This window comes from Sorex araneus, chromosome 2 (genome assembly GCF_027595985.1).
Source record: "Sorex araneus isolate mSorAra2 chromosome 2, mSorAra2.pri, whole genome shotgun sequence".
NCBI lineage: Eukaryota > Metazoa > Chordata > Mammalia > Eulipotyphla > Soricidae > Sorex > Sorex araneus.
Window position 1 is genome coordinate 251725455 of NC_073303.1, and position 14301 is coordinate 251739755.

At 50.6% G+C, this 14301-nt stretch overlaps 1 protein-coding gene across 1 annotated transcript in view; it reads right to left on the minus strand.

Moving 5' to 3' along the window:
• RNF145 (ring finger protein 145) overlaps positions 1 to 14301 on the minus strand; it is a 56123-nt gene that overhangs the window by 14010 nt on the left and 27812 nt on the right. Inside the window, exons 5-6 of the mRNA XM_055127580.1 lie at positions 9769 to 10004; positions 4731 to 4906 (exon numbers count right to left, since the gene is read on the minus strand). Of these exons, the coding sequence (XP_054983555.1) occupies positions 4731 to 4906; positions 9769 to 10004 (412 nt within the window). The remainder of the gene's footprint in view (positions 1 to 4730; positions 4907 to 9768; positions 10005 to 14301) is intronic.

Genomic DNA, 14301 nt, shown 5'->3' on the forward strand with positions numbered 1-14301 from the left:
GGAGAAGAAAGCATCGCAAGCCTCTCGACGGTCACCGAGAGGAAGCTCATCTTGGCTCCGTACAGTACCCCAAATCAAGAGTCTGAGGGGCCCTCCCGAGACCCCGCCACCACTAATTTGAGTCCATTCTTGTCGGTATTCAGACCTTCCTTTTTCTATCTCTTTCACGGGTAAGTCAGCGCACCATAGCTAAAACGGGTCCATCCTCACTTTCAGTTCTCTAAATCTGAAGACAGAGAAGTTGGACTCTGGTAAAACTTTCAGACTCTTGCAGTGAAAACAAAGTGAAACTTCATCAAATGCAGTGAAATTCTTAAGGGTACACTGAAACTCTGAACAACTTAAATACTATTCAAACATTTTAAAAGGAAAAAACCACACACACACACAACTTTAAGGGGCCTGAGTGGTGGTTCAGTGGGCAGGTGGTACATCCCCTCATGTGTGGCAGACACTGTTCAATCCCCAGCACCCCATATAATACTTTAGCAGCATCTGGGCTGACAGTTGAGCTCAGAGCAAGGAGTAAGCCTTGAGCAACACCAGGTATGGTCACCGAACAAAAAGCAAAACAAACAAAAAAAAAAACAGAAAAGTTTTTAAGGGGCTGGAGCAACAGCACAGCGGGTAGGGCATTTGCCTTGCATGCGGCCGACCCGGGTTCGATTCCCAGCATCCCATATGGTCCCCTGAGCACCGCCAGGGATAATTCCTGAGTTCAGAGCCAGGAGTAACCCCGTGCATTGCCGGGTGTGACCAAAAAAGAAAAAAAAAAGTTTTTAAACCTTTGAAAAGCAAAAAAGCAACTGGTATCCAGAAGAAAGGTGTAGTCCGACTATTCAGACTGCAAGTGCTAACAGAGGCACCTGTCAGAACCTTTCATCTGACCAAACAAAGCAGGGGTTATTTTTAGTGGACAGGAGGCAGCATACAGGCCAAGCTGTACTTACCACAAACACTGCCTTCATACCACCTGAGACCTCACATTTTTAGATTGCGATAAATGCAGATTTTACCGAGTTGTTTCAAAAACAGTTCAGGATCACGGTCTGAGACTATTATAAGTTCTTTTAATATCAGTTTTGACCTAAAGTCCACAGTGAATACAAGTTCTAAGAAAAATGGAAGAACTTACACTAAAAGCTTGAAATGCTTTTCTTTTTATGGCAACACCATCAGAGCTTTCGCTGGACATATTAACTTATTAACAAACACTTTATAAATATTTGTAATGCTATGCACTGACAACTTGGGCCTGAGGTTTTGCATAGCCCCTGGAGATGGTAAAAAAGCAACAGGGGAAGTGCTTGCTATCAGAATTTCACTGCTACAGACGAGTCCCAGAGACCCCACTTCCTGTCCTGTCTGCCATGCCTAAAGCTTCTCGGCATTATTATTCTTCCTATGTGTAACAGTTTGCAAATTTGTTTTTAGATGAAGGTATCTCAAATTTACTTTTCTCATGTACAGTGTCGTGGATTATTGGGGGGGGGGAAGAAAGGTTGTAAAGTATCTTACCAACGGTGGAGAAGGCTAATTTTGTACAATCATACAAATCTGATTTCTGAAACATTTATTTCTGCATATATATATATATACGCACTTTCGCATATAACAAAAAAAGTGTCTTTTAAGTTGTCCAGTAATAGAACATTATGACAATCATGGGTGAGAATACTGAAAATCTCACTTCATTTCCACTAGAAGACACTGAAACTTTTACTGAAGGGTCGAATTTCTCTGCCTTCAGATTCGGAGAAATCTTTTACACCCAAAGTATGGTTTAATGACATCTTTAAGAAATGCTTAGCGTTTCTTTTTTTTTTAGAAAAGAATGTGATGCTAGGGGGCTAGAGCGATAGTACAGCGGGGAGGGCATTTGCCTTGCACGTGGCCAACCCGGGTTCAATTCTTAGCATCCCATAGGGTCCCTGAGCACCGCCAGGAGCAATTCCTGAGTGCACAGCCAGGAGCATGGCTGGGTGTGACCCAAAAAGCAAAAAAGAATGTGGTGCTAGTTTGCAAAAGAGAATAGACTGGGCTGGAGAGACAGACAGGCGGGTGCCTTGCATGGACCGACAGCCAACCCCCCCATCACCGCATGTGGTCCCCTGAGCACCACCAGGTGTCCACCTCACTCCCCCAAAATAACAAAACTAAAACCCCAAAGAGCATATACAACAGGAAACAAAAATTCTCAGCGTTGCTTTGGGGAAGTGAAAGAGCTCCGGGAAGCTACAAACTCTCCCCTCCCCTTCGCCGCTCAGGGAGACACTTGACTAATAGCAGGTTCGCTTTTCTGGCTGAAAAATAAATGCCCCCTTTCCCCCAGCCTAGCTAGGTGGGCTGTTTTATGGCTGGGTGCCTGGTGGGCTGGCTCAGCAGGTTCTGAGAGAGACTTGCAATTATTTTCTTTCTTTTGCTTTTTGGGTCACACCTGGCAATGCACAGGGGTTACTTCCTGGCTCTGCACTCAGGAATTACTCCTGGCAGTGCTCAGAGGTTCTTATGGGATGCTGGGAATTGAACCTGGGTCAGCTGTGTGCAAGGCAAACACCCTACCCGCTGTGCTATCACTCCAGCCCCAAGTTAATTCCTTTTTTTGAGGGAAAGTCATTAGACCCACACAGAGGGTACTCAAGGGCTGGTTAGTCCTGGCTCTGTGTTCAGGAGTGATCTGCCGTGGTGCGGGGGGGGGGGGGGGGGGGGGAGGGAGTTGGAGGGGGTCAAAACAGGCCTGACCAAAAAAAAAAAAAACCAACAAACAGGCCTGACCAAATGTGATGAAGCAAGTGCCTTACCCCTTGTGCTACCTCTTCAGTCCCGCATTTTAAAATCCTACGTAAAACCCCATCATATGCAGATTAAAAAAAAAACAGCTGTGAATTGGAGCTTCTATAATGAGCTGGACATTAAAATACATCTGAAATGGAGATCACGTGATTGTGTGTTCATAATATTGTTTTCAGAAACTACAAAACCTGACTCAACACTAATGGGTTTTCCCCTCTGTCATTATTAAGTACAGGCTGCCCTATAACCTTTATTTTTTTCCCCCAGGTATTTCACTGTGTGTAATATTTGCCCCGTCCCTTTTCTTTTGCCATTTAAGTAATAGGGTCACGATGATGTTCAAGTTTACGGGCTGATGTACAAAATGATGGCCCGGCCTGGCCCACACCACCCCATCGCACCCCACCCCCTGAGCGCCCCAGACTTGTCCCCACGTCAGCTCCTGTGGGATGTCTTTAACCTAACAAATTCAACGCTCCCCCAAGGAGAGGAAACAGGACAGTTTTCTTGACTTTGTTTACTTTCGGGGACCTCCACGGAGGGACTTCGGATGCCCAGGGTGCTGAGGACAGTAGACAACCCAGCCCACCGAGCTCTCCCCAGCTCAGGGACCGGACGGAGGACCCCTGCTCACGGTAAAGCCTCTTCAATGTTTTTTTTTTTTTCTCTAAATTTCCCCCCCCTCCAAATTTTATCCTATTAAAGCACAGTGAGTTACAAAGTTTTGCATAGTTGGGGCTTTTTTTTACGGGGGGGGGGGGTCATACCCAGTGATGCACACGGGTTACTCCTGGTTCTGCACTCATGAATTACTCCTGCAGTGCTCAGGGGGACCATAAAGGATGCTGGAAATTGAACCCGGGTCAGCCGGGGTCTCCTCCCGGTCAGGGCTGGATTCGGGCACTGGACTATCTGAGCCACCCCAGTGGCCCGCAGGTACACCCAAGGCTGCATCATGGAGCGCCAGGGCATCAAGCCAGGCCTGCTGCAAGTTAACGGGACCGTGTGCGACCTCTCCAGCCCCTCAAGCCTGACTCCTGAAGTGACGACAAGGAGCCCAGGAATCAGGTTATACCCACGCGCTGGATTCTGACGGCTGGAGGTGGTTCTAGCTCAGGCAGGGAAAATAACTACCGTGAGTGGAGCATGCTCGGAAGGAGCTCTCAAGACTCCAGACACGGCTCTCTAACACCGATAACCACCCAGGTCCGGGCACTCCACCAGTGACTGGACTGACTCTACCTCGAGATGAAACAAAGTAGCAACAAGAAGCAGGCAAAGCGGAAGCGCTTCCCTCACTTCCCTCAGGAGGGTGTGCCTTTCGCCTGGGGCCACAGCCCTGCTACAAAACGGCCTCGGTGATGAGCGGTGCAGAGCAGAGTCTGTAGGGGGCTGTAAAGATGACGCGTGAGGCCAAGTGTTCAAAGCTGTCATCAGCACGGATCGAACATGCCACACTCGATGTTCTTTTTGAACAGCCTACTTTTCTCTTTTTTTTTCCCTCAACTTTTCTCTGCACTCAGGTGGTGATTCTGGCAGTGCCATAGGATGCCGGGGATCGAACCCGTGTAGGCCGCGTGCAGGGCAGACGCCCTCCCCGCTGGACTATCGCTCAGGCGCTGATAAATCTTGTCCTAAATCCAAACTCCCATACAAACGCTAACATCCCAGAACCGGAGCCGAGCACAGTGGGCAGGACAGCCTGCACACAGCAGGGCCGGGTTGGATCCGCACCCCCTCCTCCCCCACGCCCGAGTCTGCCAGGGGGGCGCCTCCTTGAGCAGAGCCAGGACTATGTGCTGAGTTCCCCAAGGTGTGGCCCAGAGACGAACAGGGACTATAAGGCCCACAGTCCCAGACTCCGGGACTGGTAAAATCCACACAATCCCCTCTCCCCAAGGTCAAAGCCCTCCCCTTCTCCTCCTCGGGCTACTCACCTGGTCAGGAAGAGGAAAATGAGCCTCTCGCGTGAGGCAGGCTGGTCCCGAGTGCTGAAGTAGGAGTAGATCTGCAGCGCGAACAAGACGAGCCAGAAAACCATGAAGAGAACCGGGACCACCAGCTGATTCCACAGGGACATTCCCAAGGCCAGGAGGCCGTAGACCTCCACCACCTGAGGGGGGGGAGACAGGAAACAGCACCGTGTTATCACGCTCACAGACGGTCCTGAACACAGAAGCTCCAAACACGGGAGGAGAAATTAAATAGCCTTTTTTTTTTCTATTGCCACCCGCTTATGAAAATTCCTTTCAAGTAAGTTCTAGAAATCCTATAGACTGTAGTTAGCACACAGCACGCTCTTTTCACTTTTTTTTTCCTTTTTCCTTTTGGGTCACACCCAGCAATGCACAGGGGTTACTCCTGGCTCTGCACTCAGGAATTACTCCTGGTGGTGCTCGGGGGACCCTATGGGATGCTGGGGATTGAACCTGGGTTGGCCGCGTGCAAGGCAAACGCCCTCCCTGCTGTGCTATGGCTCCAGCCCCAAGCACGTTCTTATAAAGACAATCCACAGATTGTGTATCATTATGACTGTGACACAAGCTTGTCCAATAGCAACTCTGAACTGCCCTTAAGAATTCAAGGGAAAGATCAAGATGAAGATCAAGTTAAAAAAAATCACCACCTGGGCTGGAGCGATAGTACAGCAGGAGCCAGGAGTAACCCCTGTGCATCGCCAGTTGTGACCCAAAATGGAAAAAAAAAAAAAATCACTGTCAGCGTTAAACTACCACACAGGCAGTTTGAGGAGACTCTGTAAACTCAGTCTAATGGAGATGGGGTGGGAGCGATAGGACAGCAGGGAGGGCGTTTGCCTTGCATGCAGCCGACCCAGCCTCGATCCCCGGCATCCCACCGGGTCTCCTGAGTCTGCCAGGAGTGATCCCTGAAGGCAGAGCTTGGAGTATCTCCCGGGCAGCACAGCTTGTGGCCCAAAGCACAGAACAAGCCAATCCAGAGAAGCAGGAAGGGCAGGGTGAAACAGCACTCACTGCCCGGGGGACTGTGGCCATGGGGAAATGCAGAAGGAAATACAGGCTGGGGTTAATCGGGAACGTCCAGGGCAGAAAATAGTCTGGTAGAAGCACAGGCAGTTAGTCAGCGAGCCTTTTTCCACCCCAATTAAAAAAATCCCCTCTGCTCCTTACTTGTGAATTATGTCAAGCGACACTTCTCAATTTACGTAGGCCTAGCTGGCATGTTAACACCAGGAAAATTAAGGACACCAGAAAAAGTTCATTGGTCTAATAAGTCAAAATGTTAGCCTTCTGGTTTATGAAACAATCCTTTAAAGTCAGTTAGGCCAGAGTGATAGTACAGCAGGTAGGGCGTTTGCACGCGGCCAACCCGGGTTCAATCCCTGGCATCCCATAGGGTCCCCCAAGCACCACCAGGAGAAATTCCTGAGTTCAGAGCCAGGAGTAACCCCCGTGCATTGCCGGGTGTGACCCAAAAGGCAAATAAATACATAAATAAGGGCAGGAAGAACTGATCCTCCAAACTCAACTCCAGCCATCACCAAATTTCTGGATTTACCTCAGCCAGGTGGGCCCAACTATCCAGTCTAGCCTAAGCAGGTCACGGGTCTCTCTGGGATCTCTCCATGTAGGACCAGAATCTCCCAGTCCGCTAGAGAGACCGCCCAGCAAGCACAGGACCTGCACAGTGATGGAGCTGCCGACCAGCCACTCCACAGGGGTAGACTACACACAGTGAAGAAACGTTACGTTAAGATACACGGAATCTGGGGCTGGAGAGAGAGAGTTCAGTGGGCGGGGGGAGGGGGGGATGTCTGCCTTGCATGCAGCCACCCCGGGTTTGACCCCAGCATCCCGTATAGTTCCTAGGAGTGATTCCTGGGTGCAGAGCCACCTGAGTGCTGAGCACCACCAGGCATGCCCCCAAACCCAAAATAAAATAAAATAAAATCCTTGGGCCGGAGCGATAGCACAGCACGTAGGACGTTTGCCTTGAATGCAGTCCACTCAGGTTCAATCCCCAGCATCCCATAGGGTCCCCTGAGCACCACCAGGAGTGATTCCTAAGGGCAGAGCCAGGATTTGACCCCTGAGCACTGCTGGGTGTGACCCAAAAAGAAAAAAACAAAACAAAACAAAAAATAACAATAAAAATTTTAAATGAAATAAAACACACAGAATTCACTCTAAAATTCTTCTCTCTAACCATATGCTTTTCCTGACGCCTTGCTGTGATTCACCTGTCTCGGCCCCACGAGAGAACAGAAAGGACACGGAGGCGCCCTGCCCTGCCAGCTGTAAGGGGGTGGCTCGTGGCAAACTATTCAGGGGCAGGGGGAGGCTTCTCCTGCCTCCTGCCGAAGGGGCAGAACACGAAGGGCCCCGACCCAGCCTGGGCATCTGCACCGCTTGCGTATCCGACTCTTTCCAGGTCAGAAACCTCAGGACCCGTGATTCATCTGCGACTGTCACCTCCAGTGACGCAGGCACCTCTCCGCAGGCAGAAGGGCGCGTGTGACACTGTGGAGACAGAGACGCTGTCCTTGCGGGGATGAAGGAAACACTCAGCTTTCCATTCACAGTCACAGACCAGCTCCGATGTGGAAGGAACTAGGGTTTCCTCCACGTGATTGGATGCAAAGAAGGGGGCGGGGAAGAAAACGGAGGAATCAACCACAAGTGTGTGTGGGCTGGAGGGTAGGTAAGACGGAGAAGGAACCGGGATGACAATAATAGCTGGGAATGATCACGCTGGACAAGAACTGCGGGTTCAAAGTAGGTAAAGGAATATTCCCGATAACCTTTCAGTAACTGTGTTGCAAACCACAATGGCCAAAAGGGGAGGAGTGAGGAAGGAAGGGAGAGAGGGAGAGGGAGAGAAGGAGACAGAGAGAGGGAGGGGGGAGGTGTGTGTGGGGGAGAGAGAGAGAGAGAGAAAGAGGGGGAGGGAGGGAGGGAGGGAGGGAGGGAGGGAGGGAGAGAGAGTGAGGGAAGAAGAGGGAGGGAAGAAAAGAGAGAAAGAGAGAGGGAGGGAGGAAGAAAGGAAAGGAGGGAGGGAGAGAGAGGTGCCTGCCATAGAGACAGGCTGGAGCGGGGTGATGGGAGGGAAACTGGGGACACTGGTGCTGGGAAATGTACCCTGGTGGAGGGATGGGTGTTGGGACACTGTAGGACTGAAACCCAATCATGAACAGCTTCGTAAGGGTCTGTCTCACAGTGATTCAATAATAAAATCTTAAAATAGATTTGAAAAATCAACCAAATTTAATGTTCTTACTCTGGATACAACTGCAGACCCTTCCCCTAGGACAGCTTCTTTCAAAAGGAGCCTAAAAAATCGCCCCTCTTCTTTGGGAGATCTATTGCAAAGCAAATCACCCAGTTCATTGTGGTATAAGATGCAGACACAAGAATTTAGGCGGGCTGGAGCAGTAGCACAGCAGGTAGGGCGTTTGCCTTGCACGTAGCCGACACAGGTTCGATTCCCAGCATCCCATATGGTCCCCCGAGCACCGCTAGTGATTCCTGTGCAGAGCCAGGAGTAACCCCTGGCATTGCCGGGTGTGACCCAAAATGCAAAAAAAAAGAATTTAGGCAAACTTTTCTGGGCAACCTACCACCCACCCCCTGGGGTCACAGGCACTGCTCCTAAAACAACAAAATTAATGCTTCAGATTTTTTTTTTCAGTCAGTTTGCAAGCTTCCTGTACCCTTAGGTCACACACACAGCCAGGAGGTATGAGAATGCAGTTTGTTTTTTTTTTTAAATTGAATCCCTGTGAGACAGACTCTTACAAAGCTGTCCATGATTGGATTTCAGTCATACCATATTCCAACACCCATCCCGCCACCAGCGTTCATTTCCCAGCACCCCTGTCTCGGGTTCCCTCCCCCCACCCCCACCCCTGCTGCTATGGCAGGTGCACTCTCGACTGCGCTCTCTCTTCCCCCTCCCCTTTTTTGGGCTCTGTGGTTTGCAATGAGAATGCAGTTTTTGAACACTTTGGGATTTTTTTAGAACCATCTCAGATTCAATATCTACTTTACATACTGACGCCTTGTCGAGTCAACCAAAGTGGGCGTAGGCCTACGACCTGTGTCCACTCCACAGCAAAGGCAAGGGACAAAGGCGCAGAGGCAGCAGGCGAGTTAGCTGGTCAGATCTGCTGGGGGGAGGGGGCTCTCGAAGGCAAATCCTTCCTATTATATCCCAGACCTCGGACTCCTCGATAAACAAATTGTACAAACATAAGGAAGAAAACAGCGTCAAAGAGGACTATAGAGAGGAGGGGGTAAAAACAGCAGCACTGACCCTCGAGCTATTATCCCTCTGTTAGTTCTGTCTGGCTTTTGACAGCTAACCCGGCCTGAGCATCCTCTGCCTGCCCCTGGCCGCCCTGGAAGTCACAGACAGCCCTTGGCACTGGCCCCACTAGACCCGAGAAGCATGAATTTTGTTGTTTGGGGGGCAGCGATTGTGCCCCCCGGGGGTTGGTAGGTTGCCCAGAGACGCTCTCTGCACAGGTCGGCCCCAGAGCCAACAAAACCACAGCCTGTGTCCAGGAACCACTGTGCTTCACTGCCTCTCGGCAGAGCTGCGGAAATGATGCGTCAGAGAACGTTCCTGAACGGGGTGGAAATAGTCGCTATTCTGGGGCCGGAGCGATAACACAGCGGGGAGGGCGTCTGCCTTGCACGCAGCCAAGCTGGGTTCAATCCCAGGCATCCCATATGGTCCCCCAAGCACTGCCAGGAGTAATTCCTGAGTGCAAAGCCAGGAGTAACCCCTGAGCATCGATGGGTGTGACCCAAAAAGGAAAAAAAAAAAATAGTTGCTATTCTGAGCTGGCTGTCCTGGGAGTGACCCTCCCCCTCCCTCCCCCGCCAAGGTGAGACCGTGAAAGGGGGTAATTCACTGCGAAAGCTCAGCCAGTGCCCACCCTCCACCCCACCCCCACCCCCACCCCCAGGGAGGGGGCCAGCCTGCTGCTCGTACCTGGACCAGTTCTCTGTAGGCGGACTTGGCGAGGTTGTACGGGACCAGGAGGTTGGACCCGAGGAAATAGAGAACTTCCAGCCCGGTGAAGATCATGGCGAACTTGTTGATGACGACGATGGTCTCGAGGGGAACCAGGCAGAGGCGGGCGAGCAGGGGGAGCATGTGCGCGGAGAAGAGCCAGATCTGCTTCGTCTTCATGACGCAGGAGCACAGGGTGCAGACCACCAGCTGCCCTGGAGCGGGGCGGGGGAAGGGGGGGCACGTCACTCAGGCCCACAGGGGCCCACGACAACGCACACGGCGAGGGTCTCTCGGAGGGGACACGCCTTGCCCTTGCTTCCACGCTACCTGACCGGGACGACACACACGCCCTGTGGCCTGTGAACACCAGCTCCCCAAGGATGTGACCGGGAGACAAGGACGGTCTCCATTCCGGGCGAGGTGTCTGACAGCAAACAGTTCTCTTTTTTATTTTTTTGCTTTTGGGGTCACACCTGGCGAGGCTCAGGGGTTCCTCCTGGCTCATGCACTCAGGAATTACTCCTGGCGGTGCTCGGGGGACCCTATGGGATGCTGGGAATCAAACCCGGGTTGGCCGCGTGCAAGGCAAACGCCCTCCCCGCTGTGCTATGGCTCCAGCCCCAGCAAACGGTTTTCAACAAATAGGTAATTCAACGGCACGATGGTTCCATCACGGGCCACGGAGGATTCCGCTGACGGAGGCCCTAGGTACTGAAGAGCACAGCCAGAAGCACGAAACTCAAGAGACACTGTGTGTCCGAGGTCAAGTCGGGTCAAGAGTGGCTGTAAGCATCTGGGTCTTTCACAGGACCGGGCCCGCCTTTCAGGAGTGACACAATCAAGGAGGTTCCAATGAAAAGCTGAGGGGGCCAGGGCCAGAGGACATCGGGGAGGGCACCTGCCTTGCACGTGACTGACCCGGAGTTTGATCCCTGGCACCCCATACAGTCCTGTAGCACCAGCAGGTGTGAGCCCTATTAGGGTGTGGCTCAAACACACACACACACACACACACACACACACACACACACACACACACACACACACACACACACAGAGCAAAGACCAAGGATGAAGCTGGGTGTTAGCACACAGGCTTTAATGGACGGGGCCCTTGCCCCATTAAAAACACCTCTGAAAGGTTTAAATCACTTGTTCTTCACGCAGAGGTTAACCAACTTAGGGTAAGGAAGAACTAGGAAGAAATTCAAGCACTTCCAAATCTACCTCCCCAAAGCAGTGCTGTTCACAGCGGTATGAAGAACGACATAGAAAGGTTTGGCACTGCTCCTACAACCCAGGAAGTGCTCAGGCGAAGTTATTTCTACTAGTACCTTTGTAGATGGAATTGAGGCACGTGACAAGACACGGATGTTTTCTTCTGTTTGGTTTTGGGGCCACGCCCAGCAGTGCTCAGGGCTTACTTATATCTCTGCACTAAGCAATGACTCCTGGTGGTGCTCGGGGGGCCCCTATGGGGTGCCGGGGATCAAACCATGCGCAAGGCAAGCGCCTTACCCGCTGTACTCTAGTCCCACAGACACAAATGTTTTGATTTTTTTAAAAAGTAATTTATGGTGCATATACTAAGCCACACTCAGCTCCACCCAGCTTACACTGCAGCTCTTTCTTCACTCTAAGATGTATGAAATGTTACCCTGGATGCATATGTCAAAATATTAGCATCTGGCAGCTTTCAAGTATTCTGTAATTAAAAATGCATTCTATGAATAAGCGTGTATGTTTACGACATCCTTGAATAAGCTACTAGGAGCACGTTTTCTCATTTTTTTTAACGTACAATTCCTGAAAGCAGATACTGAGTCAGAATACGTTGCCGTATTTTTTTATATTTCCCCAGAGTATTTACTGGTCTGAATACTATTTTTTGTTTGTTTTGGTTTGCCTTTTGGGTCACAGCCAGTGATGCTCAGAAGTTACTCCTGACTTTGCACTCGGGAATTACTCCTGGCGGTGCTCGGGGGACCCTATGGGATGCTGGAAATTGAACCCGGGTTGACTGCATGCAAGGCAAACACCCTACCCGTTGTACTATCGCCCCTGGTCTGAATACCTTTAGTAACTTTTTTTTCTCTCATGAAAGTTGTGCTTTAACTACTTAAACCTACCTTTTCCGTAAATGGTCCCTACCCTTTGGTGCCATGGTTACTAACATGCCTCTCCCTTTCCAATACAGGTAAGTAAGCACCTGTACTGTCAACAATAATACACTTGGGACTAACTTGGGGATTCTGAAAGAGCTAAGTTTCCGCATGTAGGCAGATGTCCCAAAGCTACTCATTGAAAGCACCCAATTGTCTTCTCATAAGTCAAATGCCACTGCTGTCAGCGTGCTTCAGAATCCTTCCTGAACCCGAATTTCTATATGGCACCTGCCACTTTTCCCCAGTGGCTCTCTAGTCACAGAGGGACACTGCCCCCATTTCACCGACCAGCACAGCTTCCGCTTGAAAATGTCTTTTGGAATTTTTTGAAATTTTCCGAAAATCTTTTTTTTTTTTTATCTTTCAGATTAAGCATCATTCTGTCAAATTTTCTTCCTCCTTGTCACTACAGAGCGAAACAGGTCCGTGGGGTTTTCCTTCCTTTGTGCTGTATCCACAGAGGAATACACAAGGGACAATTCATTTTACGCCAAGTTGAACATTTGGGCTGGGGAGATGGTACCACAGGGAAGGCCCTTGACTTGCACGTGCCCAGGCTGGGTTCCATCCCCAGCACCCCCAGGAGGGATCCCTGAGTGGCAGAGCCAGTAGTCAGCCCTGAGCACCTCCGGGAGGGACCCCAACACCCTCCCCCAGAGATAGGCTCACTAATTATTAACAACAACTGTAAGTCACACGTGCTCACATTACTTTCTCCTACAAAGTCTTAATTTTAGCCTTGTAAGCGCGGGTACTCGGGCGCCAAGGAGATGTCTCAGAGAAGCCAGAGCACACGGCTTTGCATGTGGCACTCCTGGGAGAGCGACTCCTCACACGGTCTCCCACGCACTCCCAGGGGTAAGCCCGGCACACCACCAGGTAGGACCCCCAAATAAAGAAATTAGAATGCCATTCAAATAACATAAAAGGCTTCTCATGAAGGCATTTAAAAAAATGAAAAGACAAATCTACAACAGAAGGGAAATAAATACATGAAGAGACAAATGAGGCAGGGCTGTGTGATGGTTTTTTTTTTTTTTCATTCAAGGGGACAAGAAGCTGATGAGGGACGTGGTCACTTCAGTGGCCAGGCTGTTCTGGCCAGGGCTTGTGCTGGGCACGGAGGGGATGGACACCCAAGCAAGCAGGCACAGCCTGGGGCTGCGTCCCGTTGAGCTGTCCAAGTGAACAGTATTTGAATTAAAGTCTGAGCTGGGGACGGGCGATAGCACAGCAGGGAGTGCATCTGCCTTGCTCGCAGCCCAGCCGGGTTCCATTCTGTATCCCCTGGGGTACCCCTGGGCCCACAGGAAGTGGTCCCTGAGCATCACCAGATGTAGCTCAAAAACCAAACAAACAAAAAAAAACAAAGTCTGCCCCGAAAAAAATATTTGAAAAATTTATTTATATTTTTGCTTTTGGGGTCACACCCGGCGATGCACAGGGGTTACTCCTGGCTCTGCACTCAGAAATTACTCCTGGCGGTGCTCAGGGGACCCTATGGGATGCTGGGAATCGAACCTGTGTCGGCTGCGTGCAAGGCAAATGCCCTATCCGCTGTGCTATCGCTCCAGCCCCCCAAAATTTGAAAAATTAAAAAAAAATTTTTAAATGAACTCTGCCCATGCAAGATGACATCTCTGAGCCCTGAGGCCTTATGGGTCTTGCGTCTCCTCCCACTTACTCTTTCTCTGAGGACCGAGACATGCTTTTTTGGGGAAACGGGCACATGCAAGTGAAAAGAACTAACAAGAATCAGACTTGGGGGGCTGGAGCAATAGCACAGCGGGTAGGGCGTTTGCCTTGCACGCAGCCGACCCGGGTTCGATTCCCAGCATCCCATATGGTCCCCTGAGCACCGCCAGGGGTAATTCCTGAGTGCAGAGCCAGGAGTAACCCCTGAGCATCGCCAGGTGTGACCCAAAAAGCAAAAAAATAAAAAAATAAAAAAATAAATAATCAGACTTGGTCCTCCCCCCCAAAGGCTGACAGCTCTCCTGGCATCGCACCATGGAATTTACCAGGTGACTTAGCCCGAAAGAGAACAATCACCACCTCAATACCTCACTTTGCGACACTGCCTCTCCCCCAGGTATCAGGCAAAACTTGGCTTAACCAGCCTCACGTGGGTTCGAGGCGTGGGAGAGATCACTCTTTCTTTGCTACCATCAGTCATTCTGGTGCAGTGACTCTTGAGAAACGCTCTTGTCCCGGGCAAGAAAAGGAACGAAAGAGGTGGCAACCACAACAAAAGGCTTGAAGAAATTGTAAGAGCATCGAGGGCTGGAGCAATAGTACAGCAGGAAGGGCGTTTGTCTTGCACGCAGCTGACCCAGGTTCGATC